The 19,920-nt window shown below is 45.3% G+C and overlaps 2 protein-coding genes across 3 annotated transcripts; both read right to left on the bottom strand.

Moving 5' to 3' along the window:
- Positions 1–52: 52 nt before the first annotated feature.
- bud13 (BUD13 homolog) lies at positions 53–7,989 on the bottom strand. Its single transcript, XM_008123588.2, has 11 exons — positions 7,799–7,989; positions 6,374–6,470; positions 6,090–6,174; positions 5,831–5,891; positions 4,704–5,041; positions 3,460–3,791; positions 2,198–2,309; positions 1,646–1,784; positions 1,333–1,517; positions 1,145–1,226; positions 53–976 (listed from the first exon to the last, which is right to left on the bottom strand). The coding sequence occupies exons 1-11, from the start codon at positions 7,954–7,956 to the stop codon at positions 883–885; spliced, it is 1,683 nt and encodes a 560-aa protein (XP_008121795.2). The 5' UTR covers positions 7,957–7,989; the 3' UTR covers positions 53–882.
- A 2,741-nt stretch (positions 7,990–10,730) lies between these two features.
- Positions 10,731–19,473, bottom strand: zpr1 (ZPR1 zinc finger). 2 transcript variants are annotated; one of them, XM_003229488.4, is made up of 14 exons: positions 19,248–19,473; positions 17,747–17,908; positions 16,343–16,433; positions 14,848–14,918; positions 14,551–14,637; positions 14,330–14,452; positions 13,409–13,462; positions 13,242–13,308; positions 12,864–12,934; positions 12,690–12,779; positions 12,362–12,472; positions 12,177–12,263; positions 11,956–12,021; positions 10,731–10,968 (listed from the first exon to the last, which is right to left on the bottom strand). In XM_003229488.4, the coding sequence occupies exons 1-14, from the start codon at positions 19,404–19,406 to the stop codon at positions 10,834–10,836; spliced, it is 1,374 nt and encodes a 457-aa protein (XP_003229536.1). In that variant the 5' UTR covers positions 19,407–19,473; the 3' UTR covers positions 10,731–10,833. The 2 variants fall into 2 exon arrangements, with proteins under 2 accessions (XP_003229536.1, XP_016854162.1); XM_016998673.2 differs by lacking the exon at positions 16,343–16,433 and having other exon boundaries at positions 19,248–19,471.
- Between the last annotated feature and the right edge of the window lie 447 nt (positions 19,474–19,920).

The following is a 19,920-nucleotide window of genomic DNA, read 5'->3' as shown; positions in this document are numbered from 1 at the left end:
ACCTTTTGTTCATGTGTGGCCAATGATAGGAAACTCAAGAGCCATGCGCAATATCTTTTTTTTTTTTTTATAAAAAGGAATGTATTAACACAAACTCGTAATCGGCCCAGTCAACCATCTGCCATCCCGTTCATTCATATCAACATGGCAGTGAAGCATTTAAAAGACACACTACTGTTTTTTGTTAAAATGTCATTAGATACAAACAGCGCGTCCAAATTACAAAGGAGAGAAGAAATACTGGCTGCGGACAGCCTTCTTCAACCCTGTCCCCCGAGATGCCAGGAATGGAGCTTCCTATGAAAAAGTCTTGATTTGATGTCCAGCCGAAGCCCTTTCTCCAAGAACAAGAGGCTTCCTTGACTTCTCAGCCAACGTCTTGAGTTGATACCGGCAGTGAGTTTGTGGGCAAAGCATTAAAGCAATATCCAAGCCGGTGACTTTGCGCTCTCAAGGAGGCATCCCCAGCCGGGCAGCAAAGGGAGCTGAACCCGGTGCAGCATTTAACTCAGAGCGCAAAGCCTCCAATCCCCCCAGAAACCATGGCCTTCTACTCTCCGGCATGAAAGGAAGGTTCCCCAAAGAGGACCCTGACAGAACTGGCTGCAATCGAGGAGATCAAGGAAACCGTGGTCTTCAACTGAGCCTCCATGATGGACCCGAGGCTCCTCCATGATGGACTTGAGGCCCCACGATGATGAACTCAATGTTCTTCCATGATGGAATTGAGGCCCCACGATGATGGAATTGAGGCCTCTCCATGATGGAATTGAGGCCCCCCTATGATGGACTTGAGGCCCTTTAATCCTTCCCATCTGCCAGTCTGGAGTCACTTTCTGTGGCACAGAAGGTGGATCGTGTTGGCCAAGAGGCCCTTGCTCCTCACATGTCCTCCACGCTCCACTTGTAGGCCAACTCCTGCACGGCCTTCTTGCTGGCGAGCCTGGCAAAGCGCTTCTGCTCAAAACCGTTCGACCTGCGGAGGAAGGGAGAGCGACAAAGGGACTGAATGAAATGTTACAACTGGGGTCTGGCTAAGGGAATATTAAGGTCTGGCTGAAGACACCACCCTAAGAAAATTGGAGCCTGGAAAACTGCATCAGGGAGGGCAAAAGAGGGGAAGGATTGATTAACTTTGGCTCACCTGTCGACTCCGTCCCAGCGATGCCCAGGCCAGATGTTAAACCGGTTCAGCGGAGGCGCTGGGCCATTATATCTTGGCTTTTCTGCACAGGAAAGAGGGAAGGAGAGAGGAACAATCTATAGCAGAAGCCAGAAAATTGTGCTGGCAGAAACACCCCGCTGCCGCCCGCTCCCCGCTCACAGCCTGACCTTTCACGTCCTTCCTCTCCTTGGCCTTCTTCTTCCTCAGGAAGCCGGCCATGGGGTCGCCTTCCCGCTCCTGCTCCCGGAGCATCTTGTCCAGGTCCTGGTCGTCGATGTAGCGCGCCAGGGGCTTCTGCATCTCCTTCACGGCGTCCTCCACGTTCTGCTGCTGCTGCCTGCTCTGCGCCAGGCTGGGGGCAGAAAGGAAGGGCCGCGGTTTAGAAGAGGACCCGCCAGGCCTGGCAGAGACCCACTGACTGACCGGCCATTGCTTGCTAAGCATCCTGGAAAGACAGAAGAGAGGCAAGGAGCGGCTCACCCTTTCCCCCACTGGGCGTACTGCAACTCTCGCTCGGACTTCTCCTCCGCCTTCTTCTGCAGCTCCAGCTTCTCCTGTTGTAGGTCCCTCTTGCGGCCAGACTTGTCCCGGAAAACGGTCTCGGCATGTTGAGATTCAGCTGAAAGAAGGAGACAAGGAATCAAAAGAACAGTCGGGAAGGGACCACCCAGGGAAGGAACACTTTCTTGGTTTTCCCCTGACGTTAAGTCCAGTCGTGTCTGACTCTGGGGGTTGGTGCTCATCTCCATTGCCAAGCTGAAGAGCCAGCGTTGTCTGGAAAAGGAAAGGGCCCGAGGCTGTTAGGAATGGTGGGAGTTGGAGTCCAAAACATCTGGAGGGTCTTGGTTTGCCCATGCCTGCTCTAAGGGAATCTGTGCACAAAGGGCCAAAGGCGCATCCTAGGAACATCAAGGAGGCTCCGCTGTTGCTGCTGTTTGCTCCGGACTGGGCTCCATGAGGGCCCGGTTGAGCTTGAACAAGCCGGCCTCTCCCCCTGCGCAACCAAAGCCATGAGGTGCCCCAGGTGCTCACCTTCCAGGTGTTTGCTGCTGCCGCTTCCTTGCTGCCTTCGCTCCTTCTGTTCCCTCCGCAGCAACTCCGCCGACACCAGGCCCGCCTTGCCGCCCGACAGCATCTGAGGGTCCTGAAAGGCAAAGCCAGCATAAAGGTGGTGACAAAAACATCAACAGGAACCAATTTCGACCCCCAATTCTCCATCCATATATTTAATTCTTTCAGCGATGTCATCTTGAAGCATGTTATTTTTTTAATTGGTTAGAGGTACATGATTTGTAACAATGTCACAATTGTATGCACACAAGAATATAATATACTGTATATACTCAAGTATAAGCCTACTTTTTCAGCCCTTTTTTAGGACTAAAAAAGCCTCCTCAGCTTATACTTGAGTGAGGATCCTGGTTGGCTTATATTTGGGGTCAGCTTATACTCGAGAATATATGGTACATTTATTATTTTTCTCTATTATTATTAATGGTATTATTACATTTATTATTGTATTCTATTATTGCTGCTACTATTACATTTATTTTACTCTATTTTTATTATTAGTAGTACTTTTATTATTTCACTCTGATCTTATTACATTTATTATTCTACTCTATTTATTATTACATGTATTATTTTCCTGTATTTATTATTACATGTATTATTTTACTCTATTGTTATTAAAAAGGATACATAAGCACATTTACATTGAAGAAGATGAGAAGAATGATTTGATCAGAGTTGGACAGTCTTATCTTAAATTAGAGCTTGATGTAAATATTCAAAATCATTTAACCTACTGATGCCTCAATTAATGTAATTTTTTGGTATCTATTTTTATTTCGGAAATTTACCACCCTCAGCTTATACTTGAGTCAATGATTTCCCAGTTTTTTGTGGTAAAATTAGATGCCTCGGCTTATATTTGAGTATATACGGTAACACATTCTGTTGGCTAGATTTTATCTTTCACGGTTCAACACATCTATTACTTACACCTAGCCATTTTCATTTCAAGAGGAAAGGCAGCCTTTTTGGCTTTGCTTTGCTTCCTTGCACTGAACGTGAAACTGACTTCCAATCATTACAGAATTCAAAAGAAAAAGTATTCTGCAAGTTTTGATTCTCAAGTTTTTGGCACGTGTCGGATATCACATCGTAAGTACGTATTTAATCCAACTTACGAGGACTAACGATAATTTTTACAAGGGAGACGCCATCCAAGGCCTCCCATGGCTTGGAAGGCAATCCCATGTCAGTCCCTTCCCCCTTGACCACCTCCTCACCCTTTGGCCGCTGCCCCTGCCTTTGGTATCCTCTGTCCGATGGGGAGGCGAGCGGTCAGGGGGGCTCCTGGACCGGCGGCCTTTCCGTGGGGGCTCTCGACCCCGTCGGGGAGGAGACAAGTCCGAAGAGCCTGACGATACGCGGCGCTTCCTTCTGGGCGGAGAGAGGTCCGAAGGAGAGCCCTGCCGAGGCTGCGGGTTGAGAGAGGGCCGCGGAGGGGACAGGTCTGAGTCTGAGTCTGCTCCGGCCTGGCTGCGCCGCAAAGGGGAAGCCGAACTGGAATCGGAATCGTGCCTTTGGCGCCTCTGTGGGGAAGGGGCGGCCTTGTCGCCTGAAGAGGAAGACCAGAGTCAGAACAAGGAAGGAAATTGACACAAGACAATCCGCTCATGGAAACAAGCGAGCGTGCAGAAATGGATCAACTCACGAATGTTTTCTTACATACAAAAGTAACTAGCACGTCTTTCTCTACAACATACAGGCTAAACACATTCTAAACACCTACTAATCACCCCAAGTGCGACTGGCGGGAATGAGAGAGGGTGCCTTTTTGGGTTAGGGTTAGCAGGGCTCTGGAACTCCCTTCTTAACGGAGTTAGAATGGCTCCCTCCCTACTATCATTCAGTTCCAGCTCCCCATGCATGCGGGGACATGAGAGAAGCCTCCCACAAGGACGGTAAAACATCAAAACATCTGGGCAACATCCCCTGGGCAACGTCCTTGCAGACAGCCAATTCTCTCACACCAGAAGCGACTTGCAGTTTCTCAAGTCGCTCCTGACACGGAACAAAAATTTCAGGAACCAAGTAAAAACTTTCCTGTGGAAACAGGCCTTCCCTGAAGGAGAACAAATGCCACATCTATAATGTGCAATGTCTGGATTGAAATGGTCCTCTGGCAATGGACCTGGCTGCAGCCTAAACGAAATGATAGTTGATGGGTTCTTTTAAATCTATTGACTGTTTGTGTCTCTATGTTTAGATGTCAATCACTTTTATGTCGGTTCATATGATTTTTATAAAAAGTATTATGTCTACGACGCTGCTGTTTTTTATTGTATGTTATGTTCTTGCTTTTTACATGTTGTGCGTTGCTTTGAGTCCGGGAGAAAAGAGAGAAATAAATAAATAATATGTCCCAGAAATACTGGGCACAAAGACATGTGATTTTTAGGAGAAATGATTTAAGTCGATTTAGAAGTCAATTCAGAGCCCACAAAAAAGGACGTTGCTTTCCACCGACCTCTGGGTGCCGGCTGCTTTCGAGGCAGCAGCAGGTCTGCATCCGAACGGTGTGTCTTCTTCTGAGGTGCCGCTGCATCAGGACTTGCTTGCCTCTTCGGACGGGCTGCGTCCTTTTCCGGGAAGCGCTCCCGCCGGCCTTGGTCCAAAGACCTGCTGTTGTTTCCGCTTGCTCCGGATTGGGGCCCCATATGACGGTCCCTCCTGGGCGGGGACAGGTCCGGCGAATCATGGCGGCCTTTCCTGGGCGGAGACGCGTCCGGTGAATCATGGCGGCTCCTTCTTGGCGGGGACTGATCTGGGAAAGGGGCCGTTTTCTGTTGCTTTGCAGCTTCTGAACTGGAAGGCAAGGGAAGCGAGAAAGATCACAGCGTGCATAAAATAAAATAATAAATAAATAACTCAAGACTGATCCAACCAGAGAAGTCAGCCATAGCACAGCACTTGATGAACCAACCTGGACACAGCATATTATTTGAGAACACAGAAAAGATGGACCGCTCTCACAACCACCATGTCGGACTGCCCAGAGAAGCCATTGAAATCCACAAGAAGCACGTGGACAACAGAAAGGAGGAAACCATGACAATGAACACTATCTGGCTCCCAGCATTTAGAAAACTCTAAAATCAGAACAGTAAATAAAGAACAACACTCTGAAAATTCCAGACAAGAAACTATCAGGGCCAGCTAACACCTCTCAACAAATTAAAATTAAAATTATTTAGCATAAAAACATGAACCTTAGTTTATAAAAAAAAACAAGGTTTAATTGCAAATACATTAAAATTAATTATGTCGCAGTGCTGTAACACAGCCCACTAGCCAACAAGCCAGCAGTACATTAGGTGCCTAGGGTCCTTGTCCTCCTCCTCTCCATATGCTGAAGAGCAAAAGTGAGTTTTTAATTAACCAAACCTTGACTATGTTGTGCCCCACCTCAAGCCAAAAGGAGAGGCGAGGAGTAAATAAATATAAATGCCTTGAGCCATGAGAGGAGACGGGTAAGAAATAAAATTATTATTATTAATTATTATTATTATTATTACATACAAGAAGCTGCAAAAGGCTTTTAAGCAGACTTCCCAGCCTCAGACAGCAAGCTGTTCAACCACTCACACTCCTCACCTGTTTGCCGATTTTGCAAAAGCAGAATGATCAGACTTTTGGGGCTCCTCCTCCTTTTGTTCTAAGAAAAGAAAGCACCACAATTACCCTCAACACGTGTCTCTATATAAATCCTATGCAAGTAAGACATAACAAGAACACCCCAAGCCACTCTGAATCTGGGATGCCAAGATGAAGTTCCCATCCTTGGGGAAAAGTCTGAGGACAGTATGTTAAAGAAGTACGCTAAGGAGCTTTAAAAGAACGGCATGATGCTAACCTCCCATCAGCTTCCATTTGTTGCTGGTGCGGAACGTCTCCATCCATTTCACTTCATCTGGCCGCTCGTCAACAAACTCTGCCACCTGAAGGCAACAGATTAAAATGTCATCCAGACTTCATCCAAAGGCCACTTTCGCTCCAAGATTAAGCATTTTCCAAGCGAGGAAGCGGAATATAAATACTGTAAATAAGTAAATAAATAACCCAGGAACAGAAATTGTGTTATGTAGTGCAATTACACAACTTTAGTGCCGCCATGCCATGCAGCTTTCAGAGCCTCACCACAGGCAAATCCCCTTCCTCCCCTTCCTCATCCGCATTGTCCTGCTCCACAGGAACGCTCTTCCAGCTTGTGTCATCGTCATCCACGATGCGCATCCTAAGCGTCAACAGAGAAAAAGAAATCCAATGTGACGACCACTCATGACGATATCAGAATATAATAAGAAGCCCAGTAATCACCTGGCTTGCACCAAACTTGGCACACAGACTCAATGCTGCCCACTTGAGGTGACTGACCTTGGCATGAGAGAGTTATAGTTCACGCGTATTCTGAGAATACGGGTGAACCCAGCAAGTGATGGATCTGGACCAAATTGGGCACACAGACCCAACATGGCCAACTGGGAATACTGGTACGGTTTCAAGGTGGTTGCCCCGGGAATCTGGGAGTTGTAGTTCACCCTTTTCCACAGAACACTGAACCCATCTGATGACGGACATGGACCAAACTTGACACAGACCCAATGCTGCCCAACTTTGCAGGCTGGTGGACTTTGGGGTGATTGACCTTGGCACCAGAGAGTTATACCCTGTTTCCCTGAAAATAAGACATCCCCAGAAAATAAGACCTAGTGGAGGTTTTGCTGAATTGCTAAATATAAGGCCTCCCCTGAAAGTAAGACCTAGCGAAGTTTTTGTTTGGAAGCATGCCCGCCGAACAGAACACCAGAGTATGCGGGTTTGGTAAATGTACATACCAGTGTTGTACATGCAAATAATGGCAATAACAAGAAATTCTTGATAGGATTCACAGTTTATCTGGTTATGCTGGTTTGTGATGACAACTACTGTACAGTATATAATGTTCATTTTTTTTGTTCAACAATAAATGTGAATTCTTCATGGAAAAATAAGACATCCCCTGAAAATAAGACCTAGCGCATCTTTGGGAGCAAAAATTAATATAAGACACTGCCTTCTTTTCGGGGAAACATGGTAGTTCACGCATATTCTGAGAATACGGGTGAACCCAGCAAGTGACTGATCTGGACCAAATTGGTCACACAGACCCAGCATAGCCAACTGGAAATACTGGTATGGTTTCAAAGTGATTTCCCGGGAATCTGGGAGTTGTAGTTCACCCTTATCCACAGAACACTGAACCCATCTGATGACGGACCTGGACCAAACTTGGCACACAGACCCAACGCTGCCCAACTTTGCAGGCTGGTGGACTTTGGGGTGATTGACTTTGGCACCAGGGAGTTATAGTTCCCCCGTAGTCAGAGAACACTGAATCCAGCAGATGAGGAATCTGGACCAAATTGGGCACACAGACCCAACATGGCCAACTGGGAATCCTGGGGGAGTTTGTGAGGGTTGGCTGGGTGGCGGCCTTGCCTCAGTCAGTCAGTCAGTCAGCCAGACTCTCTCGGCCTCCTCCCTTCCTTCCTTCCTTCCCTCTCTCTCTCGCTCCCTCCTCACCGGCTCCTGGGCGCCCCCTTCTCCTCCTCCGCCTCCTTCTTCCTCCTCCGGCGCCGCTTCTTGCCCTCCTCCTCCGCCTCCTTCCCGCCGCCTCCTCCTCCTCCTCCGTCCAAGTAACGCTTCAGGTACTCCGCCTTCGAGAGGCCCACCGCCGCCATCTTGCCCGCCAAGGCCGGAAGCGGAGGAAAAGGCCCGCCTGGGCAGAGAAAAACCCATAGAGACGCGCTCCTGCCTCAAAAGAGACACGCTTGCGCAGAGCGACCCCTGGCGGCCGCCGCCACTTTCTGGAGCACCAGACCAGCTTGGGAGGAATTGCCCAACAATAATACATGTTCCATGTGCACAACAACACAGCACACATGCACATGAGCTCCAAGTGTCTGGGATTCGGCTCTGAATATTGAGCTCCAAGGGCCTAGGATATTATTTATTTATTTGCTACATTTATATCCTGCTCTTCTCACCCCGAAGGGGACTCAGAGCGGCTTACAAATCAAATGAACGTACAATATATTACTAGCATAGCACAATATAAGCATTAAATTACTATATTGTACTATATCATTATATTGTAATATTATTAGTAATATATTACTAATAATACAATATTATTATATTGTATCATTAGTATAATATTGCATTCCATTATAATATTATCAATATTATATGTGTATACAATATATTATATATTTATAAATTATTATTATATATTATATTACAGGTATTTTATATATATATGTATGTGTGTGTATATATAGGCGCTTATAGGCGGCTTATAGGGAGCGTACCACCTCCCTACTTAGCCAGCTCCACTGGCTGCCGATATGCTACCGAGCCCAATTCAAAGTGCTGGTCTTGACCTATAAAGCCCTAAACGGTTCTGGCCCAATCTACTTGTCCGAACGTATCTCCTCCTATGAGCCAGGAAGATCCCTAAGGTCATCTGGAGAGGCCCTGCTCTCGGTCCCGCCTGCCTCACAGGCACGGCTGGTGGGGACGAGACAGGGCCTTCCTTCTCGGTGGTGGCTCCCCACTCGGCTGTGGAACACCCTCCCCAGAGAAATACGGCACGCCCCAACCCTTTTGAGTTTTAGAAAAGCCCTGAAAACATGGCTATGTGCCCAGGCTTTTGAAGATTAAATGATAATGACGACCCGGACTGATTTATGGCTACAGCACGAGGATTTTGGAGGAATGGATTTTAATCATATGTTTTTATATTTTTATATTGTTTTAATTGTTTTATTGGATTTTTATTGCTGTTTTAATTATGTATAGGCATCGAATTGTTGCCAATTTTGTATGCCGCCCTGAGTCCCTTTGGGTGAGAAGGGCGGGATATAAATGTTGGAAATATATATATATATATACACACACACACACACACACACACACACACACACACACACACACACACACATATACATACACATATACATACACACACACACACACACACATATATACTAGCTGTGCCCGGCCACGCGTTGCTGTGGCGTTGTCTGGTGGTGTTGGTGAGAACTTGTTGAGGTCGTGGTGGTATTGAATGTCTGTTGTATGGTTGTCTTGATGTTGAGTATGCATTTGGTTGTTTGTGTACTGTGAAAGTGGTGAGGGTAGAGGGGGTCTGTGTCCCTGTGTAGTATTGTATAGTATTTATAAGTTGTCCATGTGTTGGGAATGCTTGCATTGTGTCCTGCTGCATAGTAGAAAGGGTTGGGCTGGTTGGCCCTTAGGGGTCTCTCCAAACTCTGGTGCCTGTCCCCTGGGCTGAGGAGGTTGCTAGGAGACCAAGTGGGCGAACTTAGCCTTGTAACTGGCAGCAATTGGATAAAAACAATTATTCCTCTCTTTCTAATTAGGACTTTATTTTTCTTTTCTTTTTGTTGTATCAACCTAGAGGCGTGGATGATGGGTTGTGTTGTCAAATTTCGAGGTTGGGGGGCCTGTAGTTTTGTTGTTTTGTCCGCTGCCCTGATGCCATCACTCTTTTATATATATAGATACATGGAGCTCCCAGTAGCACAGCGGGTTAAACTGCTGAGCTGCTGAATTTGCAGACCAAAAGGTTGCAGGTTCAAATCCTGGGAGCGGAATGAGCTCCCGCTGTTAGCCCCAGCTTCTGCCAACCTAGCAGTTTGAAAACATGCAAATGTGAGAAGATCAATAGGTACCGCTCCGGCAGGAAGGTAACGGTGCTCCATGCAGTCATGCCCATGGACACATGACCCTACGGACAACACCAGCTGTTCGGCTTAATAATAATGATAATAACTTTATTTTTGTATCCTGCCTCCATTTCCCTGAAGGGAGCACCAACCCCCAAGGTCGGACACGACTAGACTTAATGTCAAGGGGATACCTTTACCTTACTATATATGTAGAGATATATAAATCTCCATCCATCTATCCTTAAGCATTGGGGCTAATTAGAATATATACTGGAGGAATCTATCTATCATCTATAGATCTATCTATCTGTCTCTCTATCTCCTGTCTTTTTCCCAGCAAGGCACCCAAAGAAGATAGAACCGTTTAATTGTATTATTTGTGGAGGGGAAAGAGGTTAGGACAGAAGTACGTAAGAATCATCATAATTATACAAAAGTAATATGTTCCTTAAATCCATATTGTCCTTCTTTTGGGCTCCGATAGGTCCAAACTGGCTTCGAAGCAGACCTTCCCAAACTTTCCATGGACAATATTATTTGAAATATTGCATAACATTACCTTCAACTCGCACCATTCCTAAGAGCTTAAGTGGCTGAAGGGAGAAAGGAAAGGGCCTGAGGCTGTTAGGAATGGTGGGAGTTAAACACCTAGAGGGCTGAAGTTTGCCCATGCCTGCACTGGATGGAACTGAGGCCTGAACCGACCTCTTGGGAGTGCCGCTGCACAAAACGGAGCCCAAACACCACAGAGGAGCCAATCCGAGTGTCCAACCGAGCCCTGGCTCAGCTTTATTGCATGGTCAAGCTTGCGGAGGGCGAACGCCCGCCTCCGAGGAGTCCCTCCGTGGCCGGGAAGGGGCACTGCTACCGCTGGGGAGAGGCCTCATCCGCGTAGCCCTCCGTCTTCATGTCGTTCAGGCCCAGCTCCTCGTTCTGCTCAAAGCACCGCTCGTAGCGCTCCACAGCCATCTCGGGGTCTTCCTCGGGAGCGTAGGTGTTCTGCAGGTAGAAAGAGAACCAGAAACTCCAGGTAACGATACAACAGTGCAAGGCCACCTCTCTCCCTTCCCTTGCACTGCTTCTCAAACCCAAATAATGTTTAATTTTGGTTTCATGTTTGCATATATAAATTTGTGTGGTCATACTTTTAATGGAAGCCGCTTTGAGTATCCTTCAGAAGAGATAATGCAGGGCATAAAAACGTAATAATAATAATAATAATAATAATAATAATAATAATAATAATAATATCAGGACCTCAAGATTGAACTTCAAAGACTCTGGCAGAAACCAGTGCAGGTGGTCCCAGTGGTGATGGGCACACTGGGTGCCATGCCAAAAGATCTCAGCCGGCATTTGGAAACAATAGGCATTGACAAAATTATGACCTGCCAACTGCAAAAGGCCACCCGACTGGGATCTGTGCGCATTATCCAAAAATACATCACACAGTCCTAGACACTTGGGAAGAGTTCGACTTGTGATTTTGTGATACGAAATGCAGCATGTCTATCTTGTTTGCTGTGTCATAATAAAATAATAGTAGTAATAATAATAATAATAATAATAATCTGAAAATACATCACACAGTCCTAGACACTTGGGAAGTGTTCGGCTTGTGATTTTGTGATACGAAATGCAGCATATCTATCTTGTTTGCTGTGTCATAATAAAATAATAATAATAATAATAATAATAATAATAATAATAATAACAATAATAATAGTAATACATCACACAGTCCTAGACACTTGGGAAGTGTTCAACTTGTAATTTTGTGATACAAAGTCCAGCATATCTATCTTGTTTGCTGTGTCATATAATAGTAATAGTAATAATAACAGTAATAATGATAGTAATCTTCTCTGTGAGGCCCACATCTTGGAGTAATGAAGACTACGGAAGGTATGACTGCAACTTTGTGCACCAAATGTGATGCTATGGATAGATGTTTTATTTCAAAACATTCTTAATCAAAGTGTTTACCTGGAGATAGCTGTTGCCTGCAGGGTCGTCCAGGATCAAGTGGACCTTGAGCTGCCCATCCAGGATCTGGGAGGGAGACAAAAGGCAAAACTATCCAAGAATGAAGAAGCTTTTGCATCCCTTCCCTCCCAGCTCATATTCAGGAGGAAGGTCAACCCAAAGGGACGTCCAGCACCATCAGAAGACACAGAAGGCAGCGGGCCAAAAGGGAAGTGCCTGACCTGCTGCAGTTTCCTTCCAAACGCATGGAGTTTCTCCGTTCTGTCCGGGTTAGAGCTGTCTCCGAGGGTGAAGGGGTTCCTTTCCACCTGTGGGAGAGGGAGGACACAGGTGACCCTTTTTGGCCCCCTTAAATCGGGAAAGCGAGTTGTATTGTGGTTATTATTAAGCAAGGGAGGCTGCTCACCAGGGCCTGGATGTCCTTCAGCAGTCCTTCCAGAGTCGTGAACTTTCCCCCCAGGCCGCCCATTCCTAACTCGAACTCCAGCTCCGGGATTTCCACTCTGCAGGTTTCCGACTGAGGAGGGAAGGAAGAGATGCAACTGGGTCATAGAATCATAGAACAGCGTTGGAAAAGACCACACGGGCCATCGACTCCAGCCCCCTTTCTGCCATGCAAGAAAAGCACAATCAAGACCCTCCCAACAGATGGCCATCTAGCCTGTTTCAAAGCCTCCAAGGAAGGAGGTTCCACCGCACAACCCTGAACCCTGCCGGCGGATCCCTCTGCCCACCTTGAGAACGTCCCTCGTCAGATCGGAGGCGTCAGTCACGCGAAGGGTGATCTTGGTGCCCAAGGGCTCTATGGCCCCTCCGGATTTGACCTGCGGACAGGCAGGAGGGCCATCAAACAGAGCCGGGGGCAGAGCCCAAAGGAACGGCCTTCTTCGCAGCCTCCCCGGCCTTACCTCGTTCGTCCGGTGCCCGCAGGCCTCGCAGTTGGTCGCCATGATGATGACTTCCTTGAAGTGCGGGATCTCTGGATGGAGGCGTCAAGGAAACCTGCCTCTTGACAGCCAAGCTCACACTTCCCATCTTGATGTACACAAACACGAGGCCAGATAGCGGCCCTTCCTCCCTGTGCTGCCAGAAGCCCACGCATTTGGAAAGTTATCTTCCTGGACCAAAATCTCTAACAGGGTTTTGGGACATAACCTGGATTTATATGTTTACTCCAAATTCCCAACACAGAGCTTTCCTGACATAATGATTTGCAAAGTCAACCCTCCCTCTCTCTCTCCCTTCCTTCCTTCTTTCCTTCCTTCCTTTCGTAGCTGAAAGGATACGCACCAGCTTCATGTTCGTAGTGGCAGGCGCATTGCATTCGGGGCAGTTTGTGTTGAACTGCAGCACCTGAGACAGCAGCGGGAAAAGGAAACAGTGTGGAGGCGGCCTCTGAAAACCATGCAAACCCACTCAGGGAGCATTAGAAGGGTCCAAAAAACTCACCCACCTCATTTCTCAGATCATCCTCTGTGTCGGTTGAGTTCTCCTGGGGCTTCTCGGCCTGAAAGAGATGGCATGGGGAAGGGTTAATCTATATATATAAAAGGGTAATGAAATTTCGGCCTAGGACAAAACAACAAAACTACACATCCCAGAAACACTAAACTTGGCAGCACAACCCCTCATCCATGCCTCTGCGTTCATACAACAAAAAGAAAAGAAAAATAAAGTCCTAATTAGAGGGAGAGGAATAATTGTTTTTATCCAATTGCTGCCAGTTAGAAGGCTAAGCTCTGCCCACTTGGTCTCCTAGCAACCCACTCAGCCCAGGGGACAAGCAGAGTTAGGCCTCACTTAGGCCTCTTCCACACTGCCTATAAAATACAGATTATCAGATTTTAACTGGATTATATGGCAGTGTAGACTCAAGGCCCTTCCACACAGCTATATAACCCATTTATAATCTTATACTATCTGCTTGGAACTGGATTATCTTCAGTCCACACTGCCATATAATCCACTTCAGTGTGCATTTTATCCAGCTGTGTAGAAGGGGCCTCATATCATCCAGTTCTAAGCAGATAATATAAGATTATAAATATACAGTGGAGTCCCACTTATCCAATATAAACATGACCCTTTACCTTAACTACCACCAATTCCTCAATACTTTATTTCCCATACCACCAGACTTCGCCACAGCAACGCGTGGCCGAGCACAGCTAGTGATTATTATATATATATTTATATGTATACATGGCCCCTCTCCTGTCTCCTCTCCACCTTCTCTTTTGCAGGCTAAACAGACCCAGCTCTTTAAGGCGCTCCTCAGAGGGAGTATTCCTGGTCTCCAGAGCTTCGATCCTTTTAGTGGCCCTCCAATGGACACCTTCCAGTCCCTCACACCCAGGCTGCCCTTCCCAGTCACCTCGAGGCCCAGCATGGCCGCCTGCTGAGCCGTCCTCCAGTAGTGGGTGACCACCAGGGCTTCATCTCGCAGCGGGGCCCGAGGGTTCTCCACAAAGCTGTTTCCTGAGGGGTCGTCTAGAATCTAGCAGGGAGAAATGGGGAAATGGGGCCTTGGGATCATGCGTCTCACTTTAGCAGGGAACGCTTGCACAGGCCACACCGTTCCCAGGAGGGACTTACAAAAGTGAAGTGTGAATCCACTTCCTTCAAGCGCTTCAACTTGGAGACGAACCCGTCAATCTTTTCAGCCAGGGCTGCATCTGTTTCCTGTCACCAACAAGAAGCAACAGCAGTAGCTTTCAGCCTTTGCAAACTGCAGCCAAGAGCAACATCGGCGGCTGAATGCCAGGCCAGTGTATCTCTCCCTACAGATGGGGTCTACCTACTGTTCTGCTGCCTATGGGTCTTACAATTAGCTCAAGAAATGGTTGCTTTCTAATTTAAGAAGGGCCTCTAGACGCCCGATAAGCCACTTACCCGGCGTCTCGGCTGGTCCTGCTCCAGCCCTGCAACGGCTCTGTCGATGAGCCCTTCAAGAGTGGTAAGAACTGGGAAGAGGAAGAAACCGCAGGCATTACTACCCCATTATCACACCCGGCGGTTTTGCTCTTTTACTCTGGTTGACACAACGGCCGCTACGATTAGAAACAAGGACATTTGCTGGCTCTCACAGGTGGGGATGGGTTGCCGCAGGGTACGCTGGCATTAGATGGCCCACAATGAGACCGATGTGAAGAGGAGCCTTCAGAGCCTCTGCAAGGACTCAACCATGTGCATTTGACGCCTCTTCCACCTGCCATTCCCTTTTCTCCCTCCTATCCCAGTCCCAACTATCAGATATCAAACCCTAACAGGCAGTACTTGGATCTGTTTCGGTGCTTGTATCCTATCAGTTTGCAAAGTGTGTATGTTTGAATCTCAATTATCGTATTTACTCGAATCTAGTGGTCACCTTTCTTGGCTAAATTACCTTCCCAAAATTTGGGGTGTGACTTAGATTTGCGTAATATGGTAAAGCCAAAGGGGAAACTGCTTTAACAGCACCTGGAGCTCCTATTTGAGGGACATCATCTATATCACTATATTATTATTATTGACACAATGACATAGTCTGACACAGCAAACAAGATCGATATGCTGGATTTCGTATCACAAAATCACAAGTCGAACACTTCCCAAGTGTTTAGGACTGTGTAATGTATAATAATAATAATAATAATAATACACCAGACATCACAGTTGTGGAAAAGAAAAAGGTTTGGATCATTGATGTTGCCATCCCAGGTGACAGTCGCATTGACGAAAAACAACAGGAAAAACTCAGCCGCTATCAGGACCTCAAGATTGAACATCAAAGACTCTGGCAGAAACCAGTGCAGGTGGTCCCGGTGGTGATGGGCACACTGGGTGCCGTGCCAAAAGATCTCAGCCGGCATTTGGAAACAATAGACATTGACAAAATTACGATCTGCCAGCCGCAAAAGGCCACCCTGCTGGGATCTGCGTGCATCATCCGAAAATACATCACACAGTCCTAGACACTTGGGAAGTGTTCGACTTGTGATGTTGTGATATGAAATCCAGCATGTCTATTTTGTTTGCTGTGTAATAATAATAATAATAGGATCTGCGTGCATTATTATTATCATTATCATTATTATTATATTTATATCCTGCTTTATCTCTCCCAAAGGAGACTCAAAGCGGCTAAACATAAAAGCCATGTCCATGGCTCAATGCTATGCAATCTTGGGATTTTAAAGAAAGAATTATAAGCATTCCTGACTACAATTTGACCCGGGACTCCCGGCAGAAGCCTCCTCCTTGCGATCCCCTCTTAAACACGTTCCCTTCCTCAGCCCAAAGCCCCGGCCCCTTTCTGCGAGAGGCCCACGCTGTGCAAGAAGCTCCCTCGCCACACAGCTACCACCACCTGCCCCACGATAAACCAAAAGCAGCCACGGATACCCACCTCCCTTCTGAGAAAAAGCAGGGATTTCAAAGTCTAGCTCTGGGACTCTAGCTGTGGCACAGTCAGTCTTCACCACTTCCCTATTCATATCCTGGAGAGAATGATGTACAGGAAAGGTTATACCAGCCGGGAAACCGGGGCCAAGGACAAGGCAAGCCAACAAGGGGGAAAAAACACCCCGACTGAGCATAGAGAGGAGATCCCAATGTTTTTCTAGGATACACTTCATCACATGCTTAATAGTTATAACCCAGGCATGGCCAACCTCATCCTCCCTCCAGGTGTTTTGGACTTCAACTCCCACAGTTCCTCACTGTCACAGCCCTGTATCATTATTATTACTATCATTATTATGGAGGAAAGCTCCCTGTCACAGCCTAATATTATTTAGAAAAATCCACCGTCGCAGTCCTTTATTATTGTTGTTGTTGTTGTCATTGTTGAGGAAAGCTCACTGTTACAGCCCTATATTATTATTATTTAGAAAAGCCCAGTCACAGTATTATATTGTTATTATGGAGGAAAGCTTGCTGCCACATCCCTATATTATTATTATTATTATTATTATTATTATTATTATTATTATTATTGAGGAACGCTCACTGCCACAGTCCTATATTGTTGTTGTTGGTTATTGTTGTTGTCATTGTTGAGGAAAGCTCACTGTTACAGCCTTATATTATTATTTAGAAAAGCCTACTGTCACAGTATTATATTGTTATTATGGAGGAAAGCTTGCTGTCACATCCCATTATTATTATTATTATTATTATTATTATTATTGAGGAACGCTCACTGCCATAGTCCTATATTGTTGTTGTTGGTTGTTGTTGTTGTCATTGTTGAGGAAAGCTCACTGTTACAGCCTTATATTATTATTTAGAAAAGCCTACTGTCACGGCATTATATTGTTATTATGGAGGAAAACTTGCTGTCCCTATATTATTATTATTATTATTATTATTATTAATATAATTATATATATTAATATATATTGTATGTATATATACTTGTAAACCGACCTGAGTCCCCTTCGGGGTGAGAAGGTTGGGATATAAATGTCGCAAATAAATAAATAAATAAATAAATAATGATTATTATTATTGAGGAACGCTCACTGCCACAGTCCTATATTGTTGTTGTTATTGTTGTTGTCGGAGTTGAAGTCCAAAATATCTGGAGGGAGGGCTGAAGTTGGCCCGTGCCTGTGATAGCCCCCTCATTTCCCATTTCCCATCCAGATTTTAATCAGACCCAGAGCCAGTGGGCTTTAGCAACACTGCTGGATCACATCCTCTGAGACTGATCCTCTGGAAGCTGGGCTCTTTCCAGGCTGAAAGCTGATGCTCAGAATCAGTTCCTGCCAGATAGATCCATGAGCCCAGAGCCAAAGCTGCCACTCACCTGCTTGCTCCGCACAGTCAGTGTGTAGCAGACTCCTTGCTCCTGGATCCTTCCGGCTGACTGGATCTCGGCGTTGGTCCAGTTGCAGTGGCTGCAGGAGAAGGAGCTGACGATGATCTCTTTGAAGAAGGGGATCTTGGTCAGCAGCAACCGAGTCACGCCCTAGTTTTGCGGGGAAAGGGGCATCGGTTTCAATGGCAGCAAATGACAAAGCCCCCCAAAACCTGGAAAGGGACACATCCCTCGTCCTCCCGTTCTCTATGGATGCAACCGTCACCCAGAAGTCTTAATTTCATTGGCTGCCTTGGAAAGACTGTGGAATGACCTTCAGGAAGGGATTTGAGAGCGAAGGCCCTATCTACGCTGTCATACACAATAATCCATTTTCTGAATCCAGAAAGCCCACTGTCACATCCAAACACATACTATTATTATTATTATTATTATTATTATTATTATTATTATTATTGAAAGCCTACTGTCACAACCCAACACTACTACTACTTATTATAATTATTAATGAAAGCCTACTGTCACATCCCAACACTTATTATTATTATTGAAAGCCCACTGTCACATCCCAACACATATTATTATTATTATTATTATTATTATTATTATTATTATTGAAAGCCAACTGTCACATCCCAACACATATTATTATTATTATTATTATTATTATTATTGAAAGCCCAGTCACATCCCAACACATATTATTATTATTATTATTGAAAGCCAACTGTCACATCATAACACTTATTATTATTATTATTGAAAGCCCACTGTCACAACCCAACACATATTCTTCTTCTTATTATTATTGAAAGCCCACTGTCACATCCCAACACATATTATTATTATTATTATTATTATTATTGAAAGCCAACTGTCACATCCCAACACATATTATTATTATTATTATTATTGAAAGCCCACTGTCACATCCCAACACTTATCATTATTATTATTATTATTATTATTATTATTATTATTGAAAGCCCACTGTCACATACCAACACATATTATTATTATTATTATTGAAAGCCAACTGTCACATCCCAACACATATTATTATTATTATTATTATTATTATTATTGAAAGCCAACTGTCACATCCCAACACATACTATTATTATTATTATTATTATTATTATTATTATTATTATTATTGAAAGCCCAGTCACATCCCAACACATATTATTATTATTATTATTGAAAGCCAACTGTCACATCATAACACTTATTATTATTATTATTGAAAGCCCACTGTCACAACCCAACACATATTCTTCTTCTTATTATTATTGAAAGCCCACTGTCACAACCCAACACTTATTATTGTTGTTGTTGGTGTTCTTGTTATTATTATTATGGATATCCCACTATCATAGTTCAAGACGGAATGAGTTCCAAAGGCCTGAGAAGGCCTCTCTCCCGGTGTTTTTGCCTGCCTCCTGAGGAGCAGAAGCGGCAGAGGCTGAGAGGGAAGCGCGTGGCTTACGTTCCGGAAGCAGGCCATGCAGAGGGACTCCACCTCGGCCGGGAGCTGCTCCTCGTCCTCGGCGCTGAGCGGGCGGAAGGCGGGCCCCGCGGAGGAGGAGACCGAGGCCGGGGAAGGCGAAGGCGAGGGCGGGCGGCCGGGCTCCCCCAAGGCCCACATCCTGACTGAAGCGCCAACCGACTCCCTCGGCAGCCGGAAGCGGGAATGAGGCCCCGGGCCGGAAGCGGAGCCCCGCGCATGCGCCTCTCTCTAGCTTGTTGACCAGCGCCCGTGACGTCACCACCAGTCAAGTGGGATTTAGATATACATATATTTATTTATTTGTTTACTTATTTATTTGCAACATTACTATGCTGTACTATACACTATACTGCAATATTATTAGTAATATTACATGTAATATATAATATACTATTATAATAGTGTATTATTATATTGTATTACATTATAATATTATTATCAATATTATATGTATATACAATATATTATATTATTAGCATAGCACAATAGAAGCATTATATATTATTATATTGTATTATACCACTATACTGCAATATTATTAGTAATATTGCATGTAATATATAATATACTATTATAATAGTGTATTATTACAGTAGAGTCTCGCTTATCCAAGCTTCTGGATTATCCAAGCCATTTTTGTAGTCCATGTTTC

The sequence above is a fragment of the Anolis carolinensis genome, unplaced genomic scaffold, assembly GCF_035594765.1.
Source record: "Anolis carolinensis isolate JA03-04 unplaced genomic scaffold, rAnoCar3.1.pri scaffold_8, whole genome shotgun sequence".
Classification (NCBI taxonomy): Eukaryota; Metazoa; Chordata; class Lepidosauria; order Squamata; family Dactyloidae; genus Anolis; species Anolis carolinensis.
The sequence above is the reverse complement of the archived record's forward strand: the minus strand, read 5'-3'. Positions and strand labels throughout refer to the sequence as shown.